The sequence below is a fragment of the Capricornis sumatraensis genome, chromosome 9 (assembly GCF_032405125.1).
Source record: "Capricornis sumatraensis isolate serow.1 chromosome 9, serow.2, whole genome shotgun sequence".
Taxonomy (NCBI): Eukaryota; Metazoa; Chordata; class Mammalia; order Artiodactyla; family Bovidae; genus Capricornis; species Capricornis sumatraensis.
In genome coordinates this window covers 70,213,961-70,238,241 of record NC_091077.1, presented here as the reverse complement: position 1 = coordinate 70,238,241, position 24,281 = coordinate 70,213,961, and the positions used below count along the sequence as shown (strand labels likewise).

At 38.7% G+C, this 24,281-nt stretch overlaps 1 protein-coding gene across 3 annotated transcripts in view; it reads left to right on the top strand.

Annotated features, from left to right (window-relative positions):
- Positions 1-24,281, top strand: part of RNF145 (ring finger protein 145) — a 61,686-nt gene that overhangs the window by 11,873 nt on the left and 25,532 nt on the right. For 2 of the 3 annotated variants that reach the window (XM_068979777.1, XM_068979779.1), the window contains 2 exons: positions 1,677-1,785; positions 16,173-16,264. In XM_068979777.1, coding sequence (XP_068835878.1) covers positions 1,677-1,785; positions 16,173-16,264 — 201 coding nt within the window. Of the gene's footprint in view, positions 1-1,676; positions 1,794-16,172; positions 16,265-24,281 lie in introns of all 3 variants that reach the window. The other variant, XM_068979778.1, reaches the window with a different exon arrangement.

Sequence of the window (24,281 nt, the reverse complement as noted above, 5' to 3'; positions counted from 1 at the left end):
AAGGGATGTCTGTGCCCTAATGAAGACTCATTCATGAGAGGACAATAAGCCAGGGCCAGATTTTTGCAAGATGTTTAACGTAACACTGAGAAGTTAAAGTGTTAGTTGCTCAGTTGTGTCTAACTGTTTGTGATGCTATGGACTATAGCTCGTCAGGTTCCTCTGTCCATGGAATTCTCCAGGCAAGAATACTGGAGTGGGTAGCTATTCCCTTCTCCAGGGGACCTTCCCAACCCAGGGATCGAACCTGGTCTCCTGCATTGCAGGCAGATTCTTTAAAACTTCTGAAAGTTTTAGAGCGGGAGTTGTCTAAATGAAAGTGATGGTTTTGAGAATATTACCCTGGTAACAAAGCATAGGATGGATGAGGAGGGGAAGAGACTGAAAGATAAATAGCAGTCAGCATATATTATTGTATTACAGAAAGGGTTAGGTAGGGGCATAGGGACTGGAAAGGAGGGGTAACAGATGAGAGACTCAGTGGGACTGGGTGATCACAGGTGACTCAGGTTTGAGTCAGAGTGAATGGAGGGGGAGGTGAGCCAGCCTGTTGAGGGAGGAGGACCTGAGCTCAGTTTATACTCCTGTATGGGAAGATTTAAGTGGACTTTATCTCAGACATCATGAGCTATAATTGTCTACTTAGAACAGGAAATGATTAAGGTTTTTATGCTTATGTAGTAGGTTCTCAGAACTACTGTTGTATCATCTAGAATGATATATTTGAAGCAGGAAAATAGATTATTTGAGTTAGATACTTACATAAAGAGTAGAAGTTATTCAGAAACTAGATTTCCTATGTTCCCTTGAGAAGGGTGAAAAGAAAATAGAGGGGAGAATTATTTAGAGGGTAAGTGGAAGTCCGTGACACAGAGCCAAAGAATAATAGATTTGAGGGTAGTTGTTGCTTCAGGTGCTGGGGCAAGGATTTAAATAGGAGTCTTAGATTTGACTTAAATTTGAGTCTTAGATTTGACTCCTATTTAGTAGGTAATTGTTAACTTCCAAGTTTCTTTAGAGAAAGCAAACAAGGGTTTGTAGAGGATCTAAGATTGTAAAGGGTAAAGAGGGAATAATAGAAATTAGAGGCATCGGTACAGATAGTTTATAACATTTGTCACTGGAATGAAAGAAAGGTAACAGGAAAAGGAGAAATGGGTGTGGTGATGAGTTTTTCTTTACGACTGGGGAAAAGAGTCCTGCACGTTCTTTGAGGGATGAGGATGGTGTCAGAGGAATGATTGAAGGCATAGAACATAGAGGGTCTTTTGGAGTTGGAGAAATAAGACCTGAGTCACACCGCAGATGTGGTAGAGGGACAGTAAGACCCCCTGTTCCTCCTCTGGGGCTAGAGACTGAGGCAGCTGGTGGAGAAGAAACAAGGAGACAAGGAAAGGGAGTTGATGAGGAGAATCCTGTTGTACTTTTGTGTGATATATTCAATTTTAAAGTAGAGAAACCTTACAAAGGAAGTGAAAAATGCTTTATATTTTCCATAGAAAAATCCAAGTGATTTTACTATGCTAAGCTTGCTTTGGTAGTGAAGTAAAAAACCTCAAAGTTGTTGAAACCTAATTGGAAAGTAATTTACTTCAAGCTCCTTTTATTAGTGTAATTAACTGGAAGACTAAATTAGAATCGAATTTTATTTATATCTCTCTTCACTTCTACTACAGGTTATATCTTGAGTGTTGTGCTACTAACCTTGCCCAGGCAGCATCTGGTTCAGCTTTATCTATATTTTTTGACGGCCCTGCTCCTCTATGCTGGACATCAAATCTCCAGGTAAGAAGGTGACCCATTTTTGAAATCTAGGACTAAATTTAAAGTTTTCCTTTACCAGTAACATACTTTTCATGAACACTGTTAGGAAGCTGAGGCTTTGATGAAGTGAAAGTGAAAGTGAAGTTGCTCAGTCGTGTCTGACTCTTTGCGACCCCGTGGACTGTAGCCCGCCAGCCTCCTCTGTCCATGGGATTCTCCAGGCAAGAATACTGGAGTGGGTTGCCATTTCCTTCTCCAGGGGATCTTCCTGACCCAGGGATCGAACCAAGGTCTCCTGCATTGCAGGCAGACGCTTTATCCTCTGAGCCACCAGGGAAGCCACCGGTATCCCAAACATTTTTTTTTTTAATTGATACTTGTTTTCTAAATAAATATCATACAGGATTAGTAGCTTGGGTTGTGTCTCAGATTTTATTTCTGCTTTTACAAATGGTCTTACTGTGAAATGGACCATAAGGGTATGTTTACAAAAATACCCATGAGCTTTTCTATATAACCTGAGAAAAGAAATTTCCAAAGACCGGCTGCAGGAACTATAGCAATTATGGATTTCATTGCTTTCATTATTTTAGGAAGTTACTTTATGATGCCTGAGAATCAGTGTAAGGTGCGACCTTGTATATAATCGATGATTGATATAAATTACTTCATGAGGTTAATTTTATAGGTCAGAACGTCTATTTGTCTTGGTCTGCTCGTCCTAAATTTGAAGACTAGTCTGCCGAAAGAATATGAGCTTCCAATCGTGAAACAATAATAATAAATTACAAGTATACCATAAATGTAATGGGGTATACTAAATTTTGTGGGTATAATATTTCTTTTGTTTTGATTAAAATGTATAACTGTAACAAAATGTACTCCCAGTTATAAGAAGAGTGGCAATTACTTTACATATATAACAGGATGTAATTTTCTAGAGGTTTGAAACACAGATTTTGGTGTAGGCTTGAAATTTAATCTTAGAAATAGCATTTTTATATTACTGGAACTGATTGGTTGACTTTTTAAAAATCTTTTTCCCCCCATGATTATAAAATTACACTCATTGCTGTAGGCAGTTAATACAGAAAATTTAAAGGCAGTCGCAATCACCTGAAATTATATCACCATGTGACAAACCTGTTAGAATTCTGTTATTTTCTTCCAGTTTTTTAATAACCTCCAGTTTTCACCACTTCAGCGGATACAAAAGAGTGAAAATTACTAACAGTCACCAACTCTTGGTCCCTTTTGTTGAAGCAAGACCTCCATCTTCCTTATTTCATCTAGTTATGTCTTGAAGGCCCCAGAAACTCAGTCTTCTCACCTCCTTCTCCTGTTCCTATCTGGTTGATTCCCTGGTCAGAATGGTACTTGGAGGTGGGGAGGTCTGCTGCTATCCTTGCCCGGGCAATGTCCTTGAATGTCAGAATTTCAAAATACGGAGCTGTAAGAGTGGTGCTGCACTTCTGTAATTGTCTCTGTTTCAGATCCAGCTCTTCACTCTAAAGTGGAGACCCTGACTTTTCTGATTTTGTATCACGCAAATATTGTCCCTGTGCACTTAGCCTCCTTCACAGGAACAACTTAAGCCTTTTCCCTTAGCATCTTTCTCCATTGAACCTAGGCTAGGAGTCCAAGAGCCAGTATTAACTCACACAAGAGGATCGGTCCTTCCCATTCCCTGGACCATTCCACTAGCCCCAGACCATGACAGAATTTATTCCTATGGTCTTACCTAGACACTTCTGAATCTCAGCTCAAGCTTAAGGTGAAGACACTTCCCTATCTTCATTTATACATTTTTAAAGAAAAATGATATGTATGGGGTATAATGCAGTAGTTAAGAGTGTAGGCTCCTGAGTCACCACTTTAGTGTGTAAATAAGTTCTTGGGCACCTAAGAATGCCATTTGGAAAAGTGGATGAGAATTGGATAGATTCAGATCCTCTGTTTCTTCCTTACTGTTCTGTAACCTTAGTGTCATTTATCAGAAAGATTCATCTCAGTTTCTTCACCTGTAAAATGCTAATAGTATTTTAAGGAGCTGTTATAAGGATTTATTATGATTAAACATGTTAAACTCAGCACAATTTCTGACATGTTGTAAGGGCTCAGTGGATTTTAACTTACTGTATTATGTCTCATTTTTATTATGCAGCAATGTTTTGTAAGCATTTTCCTGTGTTGTTAATCTTTAAAAAATGTTTTTTTCATGGAAGAGTATTTCATGCTGTAGCTGTGTTAACGATAGCTTTTTAGAGTTGATAGGATTTTGATGATCAGTCAAAGAAATCCCAAAGTTGAAGGCAGAGCTATTAAAATTAATTTTATTTGTTACTATAATTTGGGTGGAAAAGCAATGAACCTGCTCTTTCCCTTTATGGTTTTTTGGTTTCTGTGTGGTTCAGTGATGGCTGAAACCATGTAGCTGTAATTTCATCTGCAGGATCATCATCCAGGCTTTTCTAGAGAGGTCAAAATTCTGTCACGTAGGGTTAAAGGGGGCCCTGCAGTGTCAGAGATTAAGAAGAGCCTTTCTCTAACCATTCTTCTTCAGCAGTTTTGACTTACTACTTTTAGTTTATGGGAATATTTTTACCAGTATTTAAAGTTTATTTTCATTATCAGAACGTTTGTATCTATTTTAAACAGTAAAAGGAATTGTAACAAAATTTTACAGTGTACAAAAACATTTCTTATTTTTTTATGTTGTTTTGATCCTTACTGTAATCCTTTGAGATTTACAGGTGAAAGAACTGAAATGTGCAAACAGCTAGGAGGGGATGATCCCAGACTTTAACTTGAATCCAAGTTTTCGATTTTTAGTTCAATTTTCAGGAGAGGGCATGGTTAATGGAAAGAAAATTAGTTTTAGCTTTAGTAGGGTATGAAATAGTTTCCCTACTTAGGAAATATGTTACCATGGCTAGTTATTTCTTTGAAACTATCAAGTAAGACAGTGCCTATCTGATGGAGTTGGTTTTGATATTAAACTAACAAATTTCAAGTTGTGGCATATTTTAGTGTTTTTCTTTCTAGTGTAATTTACACTATATTGTACTATCTCAAAAAGGGTTAGCAAAGATATGTTAATTCTTGAATCATTAATAAAATGTCAACGTTTAATAAATATTGAGTCTTGGCCAATCTCATAGAGTCTTAAGGCTGAATTTTTTAGTTTTAAAAAGCTTAATAGTTCGTATTTCATGTGGCAGCTTCATAAACAAGTATCTTTAAAGAAAATGACTTTATTAAGATATAATTCATATACCTATTTAAAGTATACAGCTCAGTGGTTTTGAATACATTCAGAGAACTTTGTAAAGCATCACCATAGTTGGTTTTAGAACATTTTCATAACTCCAGAAAGAAGCTCTGTACCCATCAGCAGTCACTCCCAATTTCCTACCACCCCCTCCCCAGAGCCGTAGGCACGTCAGTCTGTTTTCTGTCTTTACGGGTTGGCCCATTCTGGACATTTCATGTACATTGAATTGTACAGTATGTGGTCCTTTATACCTAACTTCTTTCACTTAGCATGTTTTCAAGGCTCATCCATGCTGTAGCATGTGTCAGGACTTCGTTTTTCTGTAGAAATCATATTTTGTGGTATGGAGATTTTGTTTATCCATTCATCCATTGATGGACATTTGAGTTGTTTCTGCCTTGTTGCCTGCTAGAATACCACTGTGAACATTCATGGTTTTGTGTGGACATACTTATAGGGAGGAGTGCTGCTTATACATTGGATTGGGATTGCTGGATCATATAATATGTTTAAACTTTTGAGGAACTGCTAGACTGCTGTCTAAAGTGGCTGCACTATTATATTTCTACCAGCAGGGTATGAGGGTTCCAGTTTCTCCACATCCTTGCTGATACTTGTTGATCTCTGTCATTTTCAGTATAGCCATCATAGTAAGTGTGGAGTGGGATTTCATTGTGGCTTTGATTTGCATTTCACTGATGGCTAATGATGTTGAGCATATTTCATATGTTCATTAACCCTTTGAATTTTCCTTGGAGAGATGTTTATTCAGGTTCTTTACCCATTATTTGATTGGTTGTCTTTTTTTAAAAAAAAATTGAGTTGTAGGAATTCTTTATGTATTCTAGGTAGAAGTCCCTTATCACTTACATGATTTACAGATATTTTTCACATCACTCTAGTCTAGTTATATCAAAGCAGAGTATAGTATGGTCCTGAGAAGGGAAGTCAATACTTGGATATTTTAAATAATTCATTTGATACTTCAAAAATTGGCTGTAGAAAAAGACATTTGCAAATATTAATTCCTTAAATAGAAAATTTTGTACCCTTGAAAAGCTAGGTCTATCTTTTCTTTAATTCATATACAGGCATACCTTGTTTTGTTAGGCTTCCCTTTGTTGTGATTTGCAGATACTGCGTTTTTACAGATTGAAGGTTTGTGGCAACCTTGTATCAACCAAATCCATCCTGTCATGTTTCTAACAGGGCTTGCTCACTCCCTGTCCTGGTCAGGTTTTGGAAATTCTTGCAATATTTCAAACTTTTTTCATTATTACTGTATTTGTTATGGTGATCTATGATCAGTGATGTTTGATGTTACTATTGTCATTGTTTTGGGGGGCATCACAAACTGCACCTATATAACATGGCAAACTTAACAAAGGCTGTGTGTGTACTAACTGCTCCACTGACTGGCTGTCCCACATCTCTCTCCTGCTCCTTGGGTCTCCCTATTTCCTGTGACACACTAATATTGAAATTAGACCAATTAATAACCATGCAGGAAGTGTTCAAGTGAAGAGTCATGTCTCTCGTTTTAAATCAAAAGCTAGAAATGATTTACAGAGAAGGGAATGGCACCCCACTCCAGTACTCTTGCCTGGAAAATCCCATGGACGGAGGAGCCTGGTAGGCTGCAGTCCATGGGGTCGCTAAGTCGGACACGACTGAGCAAGTTCACTTTCACTTTTCACTTTCATGCATTGGAGAAGGAAATGGCAACCCACTCCAGTGTTCTTGCCTGGAGAATCCCAGGGACGGGGGAGCCTGGTGGGCTGCTGTCTATGGGGTTGCACAGAGTCGGACATGACCGAAGCGGCTTAGCAGCAGCAGCAGCAGAAATGATTTAACTTAATGAAGAAGGCATGTTGAAAGCTGAGATTGGCTGAGTGTTAAGCCACTTGTGCCAAACACTTAGCCCAGTTGTGAATATGGTGGAAAAGTTCTTGAAGGAAGTTAAAGTACTACTTCAGTGAACACAAGAATGATAAGAAAGCTGAACAGCTTTATTGCTGATGTGAAGAAAGTTTTAGTGATCTGGATAGAAGGTCAAATCAGCTACAACATTCCCTTAAACCAGGGCCAGAGCAAGGCCGTAATTCTTTTTAATTCCATGAAGGCTGAGAGAGGTGAGGAAGCTGCCTAAGAGAAGTTTGAAGCTAGCAGAGGTTGTTTCATGAGCTTTAAGGAAAGAAGCTGTCTTCATCACATAAAGGTACAAGGTACAGCAGGACGTGCTGATGTAGAAGCTGCAGCAGGTTATCTAGATGATCTAGCTAAGGTCATTAATGAAGGTGGCTACACTGAAGAATGGATGCTTTTGAACTGTGGTGTTGGAGAAGACTCTTGAGAGTCCTTTGGACAGCAAGGAGATCCAACCAGTCCATCCTAAAGGAAATCAGTCCTGAATATTCATTGGAAGGGCTGATGCTGAAGCTGAAACTCCAATACTTTGGCCCCCTGATGGGAGGAAAGGACTCATTTGAAAAGACCCTGATGCTGGGAATGATTGAAGGCGGGAGGAGAAGGGGATAACAGAGGATGAGATGGTTGGACGGCATCACCGACTCAATGGACATGAGCTTAAGTAAGCTCTGGGAGTTGGTGATAGACAGGGAAGCCTGATGTGCTGCAGTCCTTGGGGTCACAAAGAGTCAGACTCAACTAGCAACTGAACTGAACACTAAAGAACAGATTTTCAGTATAGACAAAACAGTGTTCTGTTGGCAGAAAATGGACTTTGTACCTAGAGAAGAGAAGTCAGTGCCGGGCTTCAAAGGTTCAAAGGACAGGCTGACTCTGTTTGGGGCTAATGCAGCTGGTGACTTGTTGAAGCTAGTGCTCTAGCTGTTATGAAAATCCTAAGACCTTAAGAATTATGCTAAGCTCTACTCTACCTGTATGCTGTAAATGAACAACAAAACCTGGATGACACCATAACTGTTTACAACATGGTTTGTTGAATATTTTAACCTCACTGTTGAGACTTACTTCTCAGGAAAAATGATTTCTTTCAAAATATTTCAAAATATTACTGCTCATTGACAATGCATTTGGTTGCCCAAGAGCTCTGTCAGATGTATAACAAATTTGAATGTTTTCATGCCTGCTGATACAATATCATTTCTCCAACCCATAGATCAAGGAGTAATTTTGATTTTGATTTTCAAGTGTTATCATTTAAGAAATATATCTCATAAGGCTATAGCTGCTGTAGATAGTGAGTCCCCTGATAGATCTGGGCAAAGTAAATTGAAAACCTTTTGGGAAAGATTTCACCATTCTAGATACCATTAAGAACATCTGTGATTCATGGGAAGAAGTCAAAATAGCAATACTAGCAAGAGCCTGGAGGGTGATTCTAACCCTCACGGATGAGTTTGAGGGGCTCAAGTCTTCTGTGGAGGGAGTCACTACAAATGGGGTGGGAACAGCAAGAAAACTAGAGGTGGAGCCTGAAGGAGTGGCTGAGTTGCTGCAGCACCACAACAGAAACTTTCTAGCAGATGAGAAGCTGCTTCCTATGGATGAACAAAGAAAGTGGTTTTTTGAGATAGAATCTACTGTTGGTGAAGATGCTGTGAAAAGTGTTGAAATGACAACAAAGGATTTAGAATATTATAGATTACATAAACTTCACTGATAACGCTCTGACAGAGTTTGAAAGAATTGACTGTAATTTTGAAAGAAGTTCTTCTGTCAGTAAAATGCTTTCAAACAGCATTGCATGCTATGGAGAAATCCTTCAGGAAAGGAAGATTCACTCAGTGTGGCACACTTCTTTGTCATCTTAAGACATTGCCAGTCACCCCAGCCTTGAGCAACCACCAGTGTGATCAGTTAGCAGCTGTCAACATTGAGTCAAAACCCTCGATCAGCAAAAAGATTTCTTTTTTGGCCATGCAGTGTGTCATGTTGAATCCTAGTTCTCTGCCAGGGATCCACCCTGCTCTGGAAGTGAAGAGTCTTAACTACTGGACTGCCAGGGAAGTCCCAGCAAAAAGATTATGCCTTTCTGAAGGCTCATATGATGGTAAGCATTTTTAAAATTAAGGTATGTACATATATTTTAGACATAAGGCTATTGCACTCTTAGACTACAGTGTAGTGTAACATAACTTTTATATGCACCAAGAAACCCCAAAATTCATGTGATTCACTTTGTTGTGGTATCCACTTTATTGTGGTAGTCTGGAACTGAATGCACAGTATCTATAAGGTATGTCTTTAATTCACACAATGAAGCTGATTCTTCTTAAGTGTTTAGAATATGTCTATAAAATGGTTATAACCTGTATGATACTGATTACATGTGGAATCTAAAAAATTGTACAAGTAAACGTATTTGCAAAGGAAAAATAGTCATAGATGTAGAAAACCAACATGATTACCAAGAGGGGAAGGTGTGTGGGGGATAGAATTGGGAGATTGGGAGTCACATATATACACTACCTTGTATAAAATGGATAATTTATGAAAACCTACTGAATAGCACAGGGAATGCTACTGAGTGCTCTGTGGTTACCTAAATGGGAAGGGACTCTAAGAGAGAGTGTGTGTGTGTGTATATATATATATATATATATATATATATATATATATGTATGTATGTATGTATGTATAACTGATTCACTTTGCTGTACAGCAGAAACTAACATAACAGTGTAAAATAACTACATTCTAATAAAAATTAATAAAAGACAAAATGGATGTAACTTTCACTTCAGAAAAATTAAACTTTAGAAAATCCCATGGGCCCAGTTAGTATAAAATTTAATATTACTATTCAAATTGAACTCATTAGAATTGGATAAATGTCGGGTTCTTTAATTCTTAAAATTCTAAACTATGCTTTTCATTTTGAGTAGTCTAAGTCAGGGGTCCCCAGCTTCCAGGCTATGGACCAGTACCTCCTGTCAGATTAGCGGCAGTGTTAAATTAGAAATACAACGCACAATAAATGTAATGTGCTTGAATCATCCTGAAATCATCACTCTACCCCTGGTCCATGGAAAAATTGTCTTCCATAAAATCAGTCTCTGGTGTCAAAAAGGTTGGGGACTGCTTTCTGAGGAATATATTTTCCAGTACCAATCCTATTTTAAAATTGAGACTCTCCAGCACTATTGTGGAAAAAGAGAAACTTTACAAACTGATATGATGATTCCTGTGAGGATGTTTTGATGGTTTACCTCCACAGTTAAGTGTTTTTTTCTAAAACTTTTAAAACTTCATTATTTTTAAATTCCTTGTTTTATTGTTAGGTTTATGAACCAGTGCATCAATTTTGTATGTGTATGACTTTAAGAACCTGTTGGATTCAAACAATAAAAGTTTACTTACTCTCTTTCATCCTTGTCTTCAGTGTATCAGTTCAGTTCAACTCAGTTCAGTCACTCAGTCGTGTCCGACTCTTTGCAACCCCATGAATTGCAGCACACCAGGCCTCCCTGTCCATCACCAATTCCCAGAGTTCACTCAGACTCACGTCCATCGAGTCCGTGATGCCATCCAGCCATCTCATCCTCGGTCGTCCCCTTCTCCTGCCCCCAGTCCCTCCCAGCATCAGAGTCTCTTCCAATGAGTCAACTCTTTGCATGAAGTGGCCAAAGTACTGGAGTTTCAGCTTTAGCATCGTTCCTTCCAAAGAAATCCCAGGGTTGATCTCCTCCAGAACGGACTGGTTGGATCTCCTTGCAGTCCAAGGGACTCTCGAGAGTCTTCTCCAACACCACAGTTCAAAAGCATCAATTCTTCGGTGCTCAGCTTTCTTCACTGATTTCAAATATAAAACTTTCCCAGAAGTTAGTTATATGTCTCATACAGATAACTAGCCCTCCGTTTTAGGAAAGCTTGTGTCATTCAAAGCTACAGATGAGGGTTTCTTTGTATTGGACCTATTAGCATGTTGGGCTGGGTTATTTGTTGTGAGGCAGTCGTGTGCATTACAGGATGTTGTCAATACTGCGTCTCTGCTCACAGATTGCAGAGCACCCCTTCCCCACAATTGTAAAACCAGAAACTATCCCTAATTGCCAAATGTTATGACCTGGGGAATAAAATTTTTCCAGCTGACAACTACTGCTGTTAGATAAAAGAACTGAAAAGTGAAGTTTTTCACTATACAGTTAACTTTTACTTTTGAAAGGAATACAGTTGACCCATTTCAATGTGTGATATGTTTTCTTCTTTTGGACATTATCAGATCCAGGCACTAAATATTTAGCAGGTAGTCAGACGATGAAGAAAGAAGCAGGGTGGCCTTGTAGCAGAGAAGATTTAAATACTAAATCCCCGGGGAAATGAACTCTTAAATTGCTATTCACTGCTTAGGGTGTGATAGGTACTCAGATCATAGTGATTAAACATCTCAGGGTAATTCCTTGGCCATCCAGTGATTAAGTGTGCAGTGCCTTTTGTTTGTACACATTGCGAAAGACAACTTGGAGGGCTCACCACTTTGTTCTGTGTACAAATAGATTAGGTTTCTTTGGAATTATTATTGTTTGGAAGCTTTAAGTGGCCAGAATGTGCAGATTGTTCTTGATTGTCGACCCAGCCAGGTTGCTTAAGAGACTTAGAAAGAAAGGTCTTTTGATATGCTGATGAATTGATAAGCTCGTAGGTGTTGTTATTATTTGTTTTTTATAACTCTTATGCTTCTATTTATAGCAGAAACTTTTCCAGTTGTAAGCCATCCTTGGGGCTCTTGGTATACATCTTGCTGCTGCTGCTGCTGCTGCTAAGTCACTTCAGTCGTGTCCGACTCTGTTACACATTGCTTATTCCCCAAAACAGTTGTAACCACAAGAAAGAAGGCTACCATGGGGAATGTAGAGAAGTGGGTTTTCAAAGTGTTCAGTTTATTGGTGCTCTGTGTTAATTGTCAGCATTGCATTAGTTGTATAAGTGAAAAAAGTGATTTAAGAAGGGGAAGATATTACTCAGTTACAAGTAGAAAACAGTAATTCTTGCTTCTGACCAACTTAATACATTCTGTTCTTTAAATCTTTAAATTGGAAAATTCTAATTCTGCTTTTGAACTTCTCCTTTGATTCAGTCTTAAAATTTTTAGGTTTAAAATTCTGTTAAAAATCTGAATTTCATGACTCTTGCCTCAGACTAAATTTTGGCCTAAAGTGACTCATGGGATTTTGGATAATTCCTTTTCTGAATCCTTCTTCTTTAGGCTTACCGTTGTGTTTTTTAATGTTGTAAGTGACCCACTCTGTTGAGACTGGGTAATAACCAAGAGTTTTCATTGCCCGCATGAGATGTCCTGAAGTTCTATATAACTTAGATGTAGAGATCTTTGTTAATGTTTTGTTTTTTGATTTTTGTTTTATTTCTTCTTCCAGGTTTTCTGTAATAATAGTTTGGGAGACAGTGCCCAGATTCTTCTCTCAGAAGAGACAGCTCAGTAGTGGCTGTTTGGCAAGACCAGTTTAGTCGCCACCAAAGTCACAGCCCTGTCTCTGGCAAGCCAAGCTCAGCTGTCCCCAAGAGGGACTACAGGCGTTCTGGTCCTGGCTGTCTTTATTGAAGTGGGGTTTATTGATGAGTCAGCTAAACAGAGAGATTCTGAAGGCTGTCTTTGAGAGAGGGGAGCTGAGCAAAGGATAGAGGGTCTAAGGTGCCTAGGGAAGATGTTAATTTCTGGGGTAGGACGATTGCACAGGATTGCACAGGTCGGGCAGTCCTTGAGGGAGATTGAAGCATTGAGAGAGCTATTCAAGAGGGTAAAGTTGGGAGAGCTAGTAGGGAGGGAACTGCTTGACATAGGGGTGTTGTCATTGTGGCCTAAAGGTGGTGATTATTCTGAAATGTAGACCTCCCTTGTAGTGCTTCCCTGGTGGCTCAGCGGTAAAGAACTCGCCTGCCAATGCAGGAGACACAGATTCGATCCCTGGATTGGGAAGATCCACTGAAGAAGGAAATGGCAACCCACTCCAGTATTGTTGCCTGGGAAATCCTGTGGACAGAGGAGCTTGGCGGGCTCCAGTCCATGGGGTCACAAAAGAGTCAGAAACAGTGTAGTGACCAAGCACGAGCTTGAGACATTCCCTAGGGTCCCCTAATCTCAACAGAGCACAGAGTAGTGAAACATGGAAAAAGAGAAAGAACCAAAAAGGAAATCATATAAAGAATTAGAAAGTTGAGAGGAGACTTAAAAAAACACCAAAACAACCAAAGGAATATAGAGTAGGTTAAAAGAAAAGGAAACTGTTGCATTAAACCCATTATAATAATCTTATGAAATAGAATGAGAGATAAAAAGCAAGCTAAATAGAAAGTATAAATCGAGAAGTGAAGATAATAAAAGATAATTTTTTAATAAACAGGGCTGTATATATAAAAATTAAATTTTCAAAAACCATGACAGCATTCTGTATTTTTTTCTTCCAGCGTTTGTCACAATTATAATTAAATAATTGTTAGGATAAGTGTTATGTATATCTTCTTTCCTGGCTTGTGTGCTTCATCCTCACAACAACTGTGTTTTTCTTGTCTACTGTAGCATTTTCAAGACCTACCAGTGTGCTAGCAACACAGGTATACAGCAGATTCCTTTTGAGTTAAAATAAAAAAGTGTAAAAAATGTTAATTAATTTGCCTTAGAAGTTTTGTTATGTGAAATTAGAATTTTGGATAATGGACTAAGGAAAAACAAAGAGGCTTTTAAAAAGAGGATAAACTGAAGTAGGCTTGGAAATAATATAAAAACAATTAGCAAATGTCTCAGCAGTAAAAAATTCTTGATAATGTTGAGTTTGCTGAGTTTTATTATGAAACACCAATAATTTGATGACAGAAGCAAACGTGAGAGAAAACACGACAGGGAACCCAGCTCTGCCGTCTCCTTCCCTCGCCCTCACCAGGAGAGAGCTCCTGGGACTGAGGTTCTCTTGGGCGGTCTTCTGGCTTTTCTCCTGCTTGCAGGTGGTGCTCCCGCAGGCTCGCCTTTTTTGTAGAGGTGAAGTGCATGTAACAGATTGAACCTTGTAGAGTGAATAGGTTAGTGGCATATAGTGCGATCCTAATGTTGTGCAGCTGTCACCATTATCTAATTTCAAAACATTTCGTCCCCCTGGAATAAAACCTGCAACTCTTGAGTACTGATTTCCATTCCCCCTCCCCACTTCCCCTCCAGCAGACACCAGTCTGCTTTCTCCTTATGGATTGTCGCTGGTTCTTTTTTTAAACTGGATCTATTTGAGAGAGATACGCTTTGGCCAAAAAGAAATTACTTGACTTTAAAGGCCTAGGTCCTACTGGGACTCAGAAGTTGTGTGCTGCATGTTAAGTCACTTCAGGCATGTCCGACTCTTTGCGGCGCTATGTACTATGTAGCCCACCAGGCTCCTCTGTCCCTGGTATTCTCCCGGCAAGAATACTGGAGTGGGTTGCCATGCCTTCTTCCTGACCGAGATGGAACCCACGCCTGTTATATCTCCTCATATGTAGGCACATTCTTTACCACTAGCGCCACCACTGGGACTCAAAGTTAGATCTCTTTTAAATATAAATTTGTTTCTTTTAATAGCATTTTCAAAGACTTCATAAATGTAAATGGTACTTACATGTGTATTTTATTTAAAACGTCAGAGTTAACTTCTCATTCTTTACCTTTCTATCCTAAAACTATATTAAAAATATTAATTACGTTAATCTCATGATCAGATATTTATATGTAATTTGCACATGTAGTGTTTGTGTCTCTTTACATTAAAACAAGGCTTCAACCACTGACCTTCTGGAGTGGGCAGTTCTTTGTTGTGGGGGCTGTCCTGTGTGCTGTGGGATGTTTTGGAGGCATCTTGACTTAGGTGCCAGGAGCACTCCTCTACCCTTTGAAGCTGTGACAACTAAAAATGTTTTCAGACATTGCAGAATATCCCCTCAGGGGCAAGCTCACACCTGGTTGACAACTGCTGCAGTAGAAGCATGCCTCTTGAGGATTTGTTTTTTTCTGTCAGTAGAAAGACTGTTAATACATTTGTTAGAAATAATCCTCAAAGAGTGATAGAGGAGAATAGCTAAATCACCCAAGAAGCCTAGTCATTCATTGATTTTTATAATTGTTCCCAAAACTGTTTTAAAATTTTTATTTTAGTTTTTAGTTTTGATTTTTGGCAGTACTCGCTGGATCATTTCTTGGTTAACTGTGTTATGCTAAAGGAATTCCACTTGATTGCCTAATAGGAAGTAATTTCATGGAAAAAGTAAATACGGCCATATGAGTTTTTCAGAAATACTTGACGTATTTAACCTGTTTTAAAGTACAGTGAATAAAGTATTCAACAATTGAAGAAAAGGAGAATTTTTTAACACAAATTTTCCTACTTTGATGTCAGAAGAATTTAAGACAGCCATGTTCTATTACCACTGAACTTAACTGACAATAAATTCTTCCTTTCTGCCTCTACCCTAAAAGTTCTATTTTCTCAGAGTGTAAAGTCTCTTTAACCACTAATTAAAACTTGTTATTTCTCAGTGATCAGTGTTAAATGAATTATGTTTTATAAGAAATAATTTAATTTGATTTAAAATTTATCTCAAAATAAATTTGTAGCCTACTTAAATATTATAATTCTAATTATAAATTTCCTGTAAACTTGAAAATGACATCTTTTAAGGATTGTCTTGCTACAAGCCAGTTTTCTAACTAGTTTGTGTTTTTACGTATAGCTGATTAAGTATAATTGGAGAAAAAACTGGGGAAAATAAGATGGGAGGGATAACAGAAGCTAATGAAAAGAGGGGAAATTAATGAAATAGTGTTAGGTGTTATCAGTTAAGTAGTAGGGTTGAGAGGTGGCATCTCAATTGGCTTTTTCCTGGGCATAAATTATATTAATGAGACCGTGGGAAGAAAGAGAATCCAACAAAGTGAAGTTTTGGCTGCTTCTTTGCAAGTAAAATTCAGTTTCAGTGAATTCTGTTTTCATCACATGGGCCAAGGAGATGACGGTCATCCCTCTATAATTTTTTGTACCTAAAATTTTCCTTCATATAGATGTGAAGTGTTATTAACATAATATGTTTTTATAATAATACTGTGCTTAGCTGCTTCTCTGTCCTGTATGTGGTTAGAATGTATCTAATACATTCTTATCATTTTAATTATTAGGGACTATGTTAGAAGTGAACTGGAGTCCGCCTATGAAGGACCAATGTATTTAGAACCACTCTCCATGAATCGATTTACCACAGCCTTAATAGGTAAGTATTATAAAAGAATCAAAAGTGTAGGTAGGAACCAACCAAGTATTAATTACTCTTATAAAATTAGTTCATATTTAATACAAAAAAGTTGGAAAACTTGAAGTTATTCTTGATGACTCTTTGAAAACACAGTTATTGTTAAATGTTACATTTTCTTATTAGTCTTTTTCTCTCTAAATAAGGTGTTTCTTATTTTACATGTTTATAATTATATATAGCCTTTAATTACTTGTGTTTTTTTAAGGATAATTTAAGTATTTGGGAAGGTTGGTTTTTATAATAATTACTTTGTAAGATTAAAATGAAATATGTAATGTCTTAATATTGGTTACTGTTGTTGAAAGCCATTATCCTCTAGTCTACAATAAATTACCAGAAACATCAAGAACTTGAGATGTGATTGAAACATTCAGGTAGGAGAATGTTAATAATAGAAGGATTGCATAGGATCCCAGAACAACATAGATACAGCCCAAAGTGAAGTACCAGATCTTACCATTCCAAAATTGCAAAAAGGAAGTGAGAGGAATCTTGTATGTGTTTCTTAAACCACTCCATGTAGAAGGTGTTAAGAGGTTTAATGTTGGAATTTGTAAGAGAATTTCTTTAGATAGCTGTTTTCTCTGAAATACCTTCCCAGCCCCCTTCTCATGTAGGGAATTCAGTGGGGGACCATTTGGGGACTCAGAGTTGTTTTGTGTGTGTGGCTTAGGAGGGATCCTGCAGACTGGTGTCTGACTAGGTGGGCAAAATCTAAAGCTGCACCATCCAAAACAAGCCACAAGTGCCTTATGAGCCCTTGAAATGTGACTGGTCCAAATCAAACTTAGTACAAAAAGGATGCAAAATGTCTTGTTCATTTTTTGGTATAGATTGAATGTCTATATGGTAATATTTAGGATTGTTGTTATTGTTCAGTCACCAAGCCGTATCAGACTCTTTCACAACCCCATGGACTGTAGCCCACCAGGCTCCTCTGTCCATGGAATTCTCCAGGCAAGAATAACGGAGTGGGTTGCCATTTCTTCTCCAGGGGATTTTCCCAACCCAGGGATCGAACCTGAGTCTCCTGCATTGCAGGTTGATTCTTTACCACTGAGCCACCAGGGAAGCCCTAATATTTGTGATGCATTAGGTTAAATAAAATATATTGTTAATCAATTTTACTTTTTTTAACTTCATAAAATGATGCTACCAGCATATTAAACATTACATATATGGCTCATATTATAATTCTGATCTGACATAAAGGCCACTAGTGGGCCGGCTGGCTGTTGAGTTTCTGACTGAAGTGAAAATGTCTTGTGAGGTTCTCCTGTATCATCTAATCTCTGTAGGCAAAGAATGTTAGTTTCCTGTGGACTAGATGAGGGTCCCGAGAGTCAATGGAGTTTTCTTAGATCCTTTCAAGAGGGCTCTTAAAAAGATGAGAAGACGCCAACAGTCATTGTACTTCCAGATTCCCAAGAGCTGAGGAAAGAACCAAAAGCAGCCAGAGGAGGGTATATAACAAGCATGAAAGGTCATGCAGATAAGAGATCCGTGATGATGGGAACAATCAGAAAAACACTTAAATATGCCCAGGAGAAAGAAGATCCATTTTAAATATCTCAACTGCAGAGAGCCCCAATACCATACCATACCATTGTAAGAAAATAGTCCAGTAAGAGTTTTCTACTTCTCTCCCTCTCCTTGCCTGCCTGCTTCAGCTGTGGGCAAGTCAGTCAGGAAGAATGCCACTGTGCTGGCAGAGAAAGAGAAGCAGCTTGCCATAAGCTCTCTACTCGCTCTCACAATTGCTGCTTTTCTGTGACCCCCAAAGGAGGCCTCTTGCCCACAGTAGTAGATGTAATGGTCATCTGAATTAAATTCACCCATTCCCATTCTTTTTAGTTCACCAATTCCTAAAATATTGATACTCACTCTTGACATCGCCTGCTTCACCAAGCCTAATTTACCTTGATTCATGGACCAAAATAGTCCAGGTTCCTATTGAGTATTCTTTACAGCATCGGACTTGACTTTCAAACCAGACACATTCACAACTTAGCATCGTTTCTGCTTTGGCCCAGCCTCTTCGTTCTTTCTGGAGCTATTTCTCTGCTCTTCTGCAGTAGCATATTGGACACTTACCGACCTAAGGGACTCATCTTCCAGTTATATCTTTTTGCCTTTTCATACTGCTCATGGGGTTCTTGAGGCAAGAATACTGAAGTGCTTTGCCATTCCCTTCTCCAGTAGCCCATGTTTTGTCAGAGCTTTCCACCATGACTCTTTTTTCTTGGGTGGCCCTGCGTGGTGGGCTCATAGCTTCATTGAGTTACGTAGGTCTGGTCCCATCATTTCATGGTAAATAGAAGGGGAAAAAGTGGAAGCGGTGGTAGATTTCATTTTCTTGGGTTCCAAAATTACTGCGCTTGGTGACTTTAGCCATGGAATTAAAAGATACTTTCTTGGAAAAAAAGCTGTGACAAACCTAGATAGCCTATTAAAAAGCAGAGACATCACTTTGCTGACAAAGGTCCTTCTAGTCAAAGCTATGGTTTTTCCAGTAGTCATGTATGGATGTGAGAGTTGGACCATAAAGAAGGCTGAGCACCGAAGAATTGATACTTTTGAACTGTGGTGCTGGAGAAGACTCGAGAGTCACTTGGACAGCAAAGAGATCAAAGCAGTCCTGAAGGAAATCAACCCTGAATATTCACTGGAAGGACTGATGCTGAAGCTGAAGCTCCAATACTCTGGCCACATGATGTGAAGAGCAGATTCATTGGAAAAGACCTTGATGCTGGGAAGGATTGGGGACAGGAGGAGAAGCGGGCAACAGAGAATGAGATGGTTGGATGGCATCATCAACACGATGGACATGAGTTTGAGCAAATTCTAGGAGATAGTAAAGCTCAGGGAACCCAGGCGTGCTGCAGTCCATGGGGTCACAATGAGTCGGACACACAGAGCAACTGAACGACAACACTAGGAGCTTCAGCTGGAGTAAAGGAAAACCTTCAACTTTAAATCAGAGCTTTGTTTGAGTCGACTGAGATTAGATTAGATCAGATTGTGCAAACTGTACTGGTTTAGAAAAGTTATGGGACTTGCCTTATAGGGGCAGGAGAACACTTAGCTTCAAAGAGTGGCTTTTTAAGAGAGTAGAACACAAAAATAATGTTGCTTTATGGCCATATCCCATGGCTGTATTCAATAGTGGTAACATCCAAATATTACCACATATTCAGTAGTGGTAATATTTTCATCCAAGTATGAAAATACTTGCCTGATTCGAAAACTCAAAGTGTTTTCTTTTATTCTCTGATGGATGTGATTTAGTGTAAATCTGTATATTTCCCTAAATTTTTCCCATCTGTGCTTATGATAGTGTGTTCACACAGGCAAGATTTAATTAACTGGAAATCCATAAATTATTAAGTAGCATTTTTTTCTTTAGACTTTGATTTTAAAGTAGCTTTTTACTCCTTTTCTTCCGTTTCACTAATAAACTTTTAATGAAAAACTAAGTAATATGAATATGCCATTCTTTCTTAGGGTTATGGACTTCTTGGAGATAGTTCTTAAGGAATCCTGAAATCCAGAGTACATTGTGAATTTGTTTTATTCAGAATCGTCAGTTGGAATAGGTACATCAAGTTGAACAACTTGCTATTCTTCTGGAGCTATCGGAAAGATTTCCACTAACAGTATGACTCCTTCCTTCTTTCACCTAAGTAAGAGAAGTGGTCTTCTCTTCAAGAGAGTCATAGCATATGAGTCATACTCTTCTGTGAAAGAGGATAATTGAAGCCTCTCACTCCAGAGCTGAGAACTGAATGTGCTGGCCTAGACTTATGGGAACTTTCAGAGCTTAGAGGAAGTTTGCATCATGCGGAACAAGGAACTTTAAATATCATAGCTATGAGTACAGTGAAAGTAAGACATGCCAAAATGAAAATTCTTAAATATTCCTAGTGGTAAAGCACTTTCTCTTAAGTATTTTTTCAGAGTTTCAGCTAATTTTTTAATGAAAGATATACACTTACTTTTAAAAGTCAAGAAATAAACACAATTTTAAAATATTATTGGGAGTGATATCACAATATTGTGATGAAAATCTACTCTTTCTGTACCACTCCTATCCTGTCAGGCATCATTCCCCAGAAGCTTTTCTCCTTTCAGCTCACCATAATTTCTTCCCTGCTGTTTTCTTTTTTGTCCCTTTCTGGAATTCCTTTTAATTGGATAAACTTTCTTCCACATTGAACCCCTAACTTTCTTACTGTTCTGTTTTCCTTTTTCTCTGTCTCTCTCTTTGTTTTTTGTTTTACTTTCTGAGATTTCCCAACTTTTTTTTGTTAGATATTTTTTTAGTATTCTGGGATTTGTTTTCTTTCTATTGTGACAGTCTTTTTAATTTCTTAGATATATCATTTACTTTGAAGCTTTCTTTTGTTCCTTGCGTTCTTTCCATTTTCTCTTGAGATTCTTTTTGTCTTTCTTTTGCTCTCTGCCTTACATGGGACAATAGTAGTTCTTAAGCCTGAATTAGAATCACCTGGTTATTACTTAAATATCCTTCTGTTGTCATTTGTATTGACGTGAATTATTAAGTTGCCAGTTGTAATCTCTTTAAGGCATACCAACTGGTGTTTGTCGCAGTTGGTGTTCAGGTGGGCCTGACCCTTACTGGGGGGACCCCATAAGTGTGCATCTTTGTGGTCTTTTCACTGGACTTGGGTCAGTTTCCCGAGAAGAATCTATCTCCTGTAGGAGGGCCTGATGCCAGGGACAAGAGCTGAATGGCAGTAAACGTGGCAGCAGTGTTTGGAGACCTAGAGAGCTATCATCTTTGTGGACGCAGACTTTTAATATCCTGTTTTCCTCTGGGCACCGCACCTCACCTCTGCCTTGGGTGCACAGTGTCCAGGAGCCTGTTTCAACCTTTCCAAAAAGCGAACTTCAGTCTTCCCACGGTGCAGAAAGACTAATGGCCTAATCGTTGTTTTCTATCCCCTAAAATTTTGTTGACTTATTAAGTGGCCTCTCTTCTCAGTTTTCTTCATTGCTATGAGTTTTTCTCTTTTTTCATACCTTTATAAATGTTTTTCTTGTGATTTGAGTATCAGTTCTTTAAAGACTAAAATTAATAACTCTGTGGGAGAAAATGCCACATATGTTACATACAGCATAGTATATTGTTAAGAAATTTTCAGCTTTGTGTAAAAGTGGTTGCCACTTTTGTATTCTAACAATAATATGAATAGAACACAAATTAAACTAAAAATGTTGATTTGAAATCAACATATTCCAATAAAAAATTTTAAAATGGAATAAAGGATTAAATTGAAGAAAGTAGGGAAAACCACTAGACCATTCAGGTATGACCTAAATCAAATCCCTTATGATTATACAGTAGAAGTGAGAAATAGATTTAAGGGTCTAGATCTGATAGATAGAGTGCCTGATGAACTATAGACTGAGGTTCGTGACATTGTACAGGAGACAGGGATCCAGACCATCCCCATGGAAAAGAAATGCAAAAAAGCACAATGGCTGTCTAGGGAGGGAGGCCTTACAAATAGCTGTGAAAAGAGGAGAGGTGAAAAGCAGAGGAGAAAAGGAAAGATAAAAGCATCTGAATGCAGAATTCCAAAGAATAGCAAGAAGAGATAAGAAAGCCTTCCTCAGCGATCAATGCAAAGAAATACAGGAAAAGAACAGAATGGGAAAGACTAGAGATCTCTTCAAGAAAATTAGAGATACCAAGGGAACATTTCATGCAAAGATGGGCTCGATAAAGCACAGAAATGGTATGGACCTAACAGAAGCAGAAGATATTAAGAAGAGTTGGCAAGAATACATGGAAGAACTGTACAAAAAAGATCTTCATGACCCAGATAATCGTGATGATGTGATCACTCACCTAGAGCCAGACATCCTGGAATGTGAAGTCAAGCGGGCCTTAGAAAGCATCACTATGAACAAAGCTAGTGGAGGTGATGGAATTCCAGTGGAGCTGTTTCAAATCCTGAAAGATGATGCTGTGAAAGTGCTGCACTCAATATGCCAGCAAATTTGGAAAACTCAACAGTGGCCATAGGAGTGGAAAAGGTCAATTTTCATTCCAATTCTAAAGAAAGGCAATGCCAAAGAATGCTCAAATTACCGCACAATTGCACTCATCTCACATGCTAGTAAAGTAATGCTCAAAATTCTCCAAGCCAGACCTTAGCAATACGTGAATCGTGAACTCCCTGATGTTCATGCTGGTTTTAGAAAAGGCAGAGGAACCAGAGATCAAATTGCCAACATCCGCTGGATCATGGAAAAAGCAAGAGAGTTCCAGAAAAACATCTATTTCTGCTTTATCGACTATGCCAAAGCCTTTGACTGTGTGGATCACAATAAACTGTGGAAAATTCTGAAAGAGATGGGAATACCAGACCACCTGACCTGCCTCTTGAGAAATCTGTATGCAGGTCAGGAAGCAACAGTTAGAACTGGACATGGAACAACAGACTGGTTCCAAATAGGAAAATGAGTGCGTCAAGGCTGTATATTGTCACCCTGCTTATTTAACTTCTCTGCAGAGTACATCATGAGAAACGCTGGACTGGAAGAAACACAAGCTGGAATCAAGATTGCCAGGAGAAATATCAATAACCTCAGATATGCAGATGACACCACCCTTATGGCAGAAAGTGAAGAGGAACTAAAAAGCCTCTTGATGAAAGTGAAAGTGGAGAGTGAAAAAGTTGGCTTAAAGCTCAACATTCAGAAAACGAAGATCATGGCATCTGGTCCCATCACTTCATGGGAAATAGATGGGGAAACAGTGTCAGACTTTATTTTGGGGGCTCCAAAATCACTGCAGATGGTGACTGCAGCCATGAAATTAAAAGGCGCTTACTCCTTGGAAGAAAAGTTACGACCAACCTAGATAGTATATTCAAAAGCAGAGACATTACATTGCTGACTAAGGTCTGTCTAGTCAAGGCTGTGGTTTTTCCTGTGGTCATGTATGGATGTGAAAGTTGGACTGTGAAGAAGGCTGATCGCCGAAGAATTGATGCTTTTGAACTGTGGTGTTGGAGAAGACTCTTGAGAGTCCCTTGGACTGCAAGGAGATCCAACCAGTCCATTCTGAAGGAGATCAGCCCTGGGATTTCTTTGGAAGGAATGATGCTAAAGCTGAAATTCCAGTACTTTGGCCACCTCATGCGAAGAGTTGACTCATTGGAAAAGACTCTGATGCTGGGAGAGATTGGGGGCAGGAGGAGAAGGGGATGACAGAGGATGAGATGGCTGGATGGCATCACGGACTCAATGGATGCGAGTCTGAGTGAACTCCGGGAGTTGGTGATGGATAGGAAGGCCTGGCGTGCTGTGATTCATGGGGTCGCAAAAAGTCGGACACGACTGAGCGACTGGACTGAACTGAAGGACTTCACTGGCGGTCCAGTGGTTAAGATTTTGTGCTTCCAATGCAGGGGGTGTGGGTTCAATCCCTGCCCAGGGAAGTACCACATGCTGTGCAATGTGGGGAGGGGGACCCCCAGCCAAAAAAGCATGAATAAGATGGTAAAAGATATATATTTTGTTTTGCTTTTCATTGGCAAGAAGGAAGAGAATTTGACTAATTCTTAATTTGGAAGATAACCTGTTTAAGAATTTATGAGAAATTCTGAGGAGTAATGAGAGGAGACTTGTCCAGTGAATGAAATGGAATAGTGTGTACTGTCATCAGAGAAGATCACTAAAAAAAAAAAAATAGCAAGTTCGAACGCAGACACAAATACAATGAAGATTTTACAGTATACCAAAATGGCATTTCAAATTAATGAGAAAAGAATTGATTGGTTCCAGTAGCTAGTTTTAAGATAGCTAACTACACATCTGAAAAAACAAACTTAGAGCTTTTCTTTTTATCTTATTGTATAACAATTTCCAAATATGTTAATTTTTTATTAAAGAAAATACATTGGTGGTTACTTGTATAACCTTGAGTAGAGGGAGCCATGTA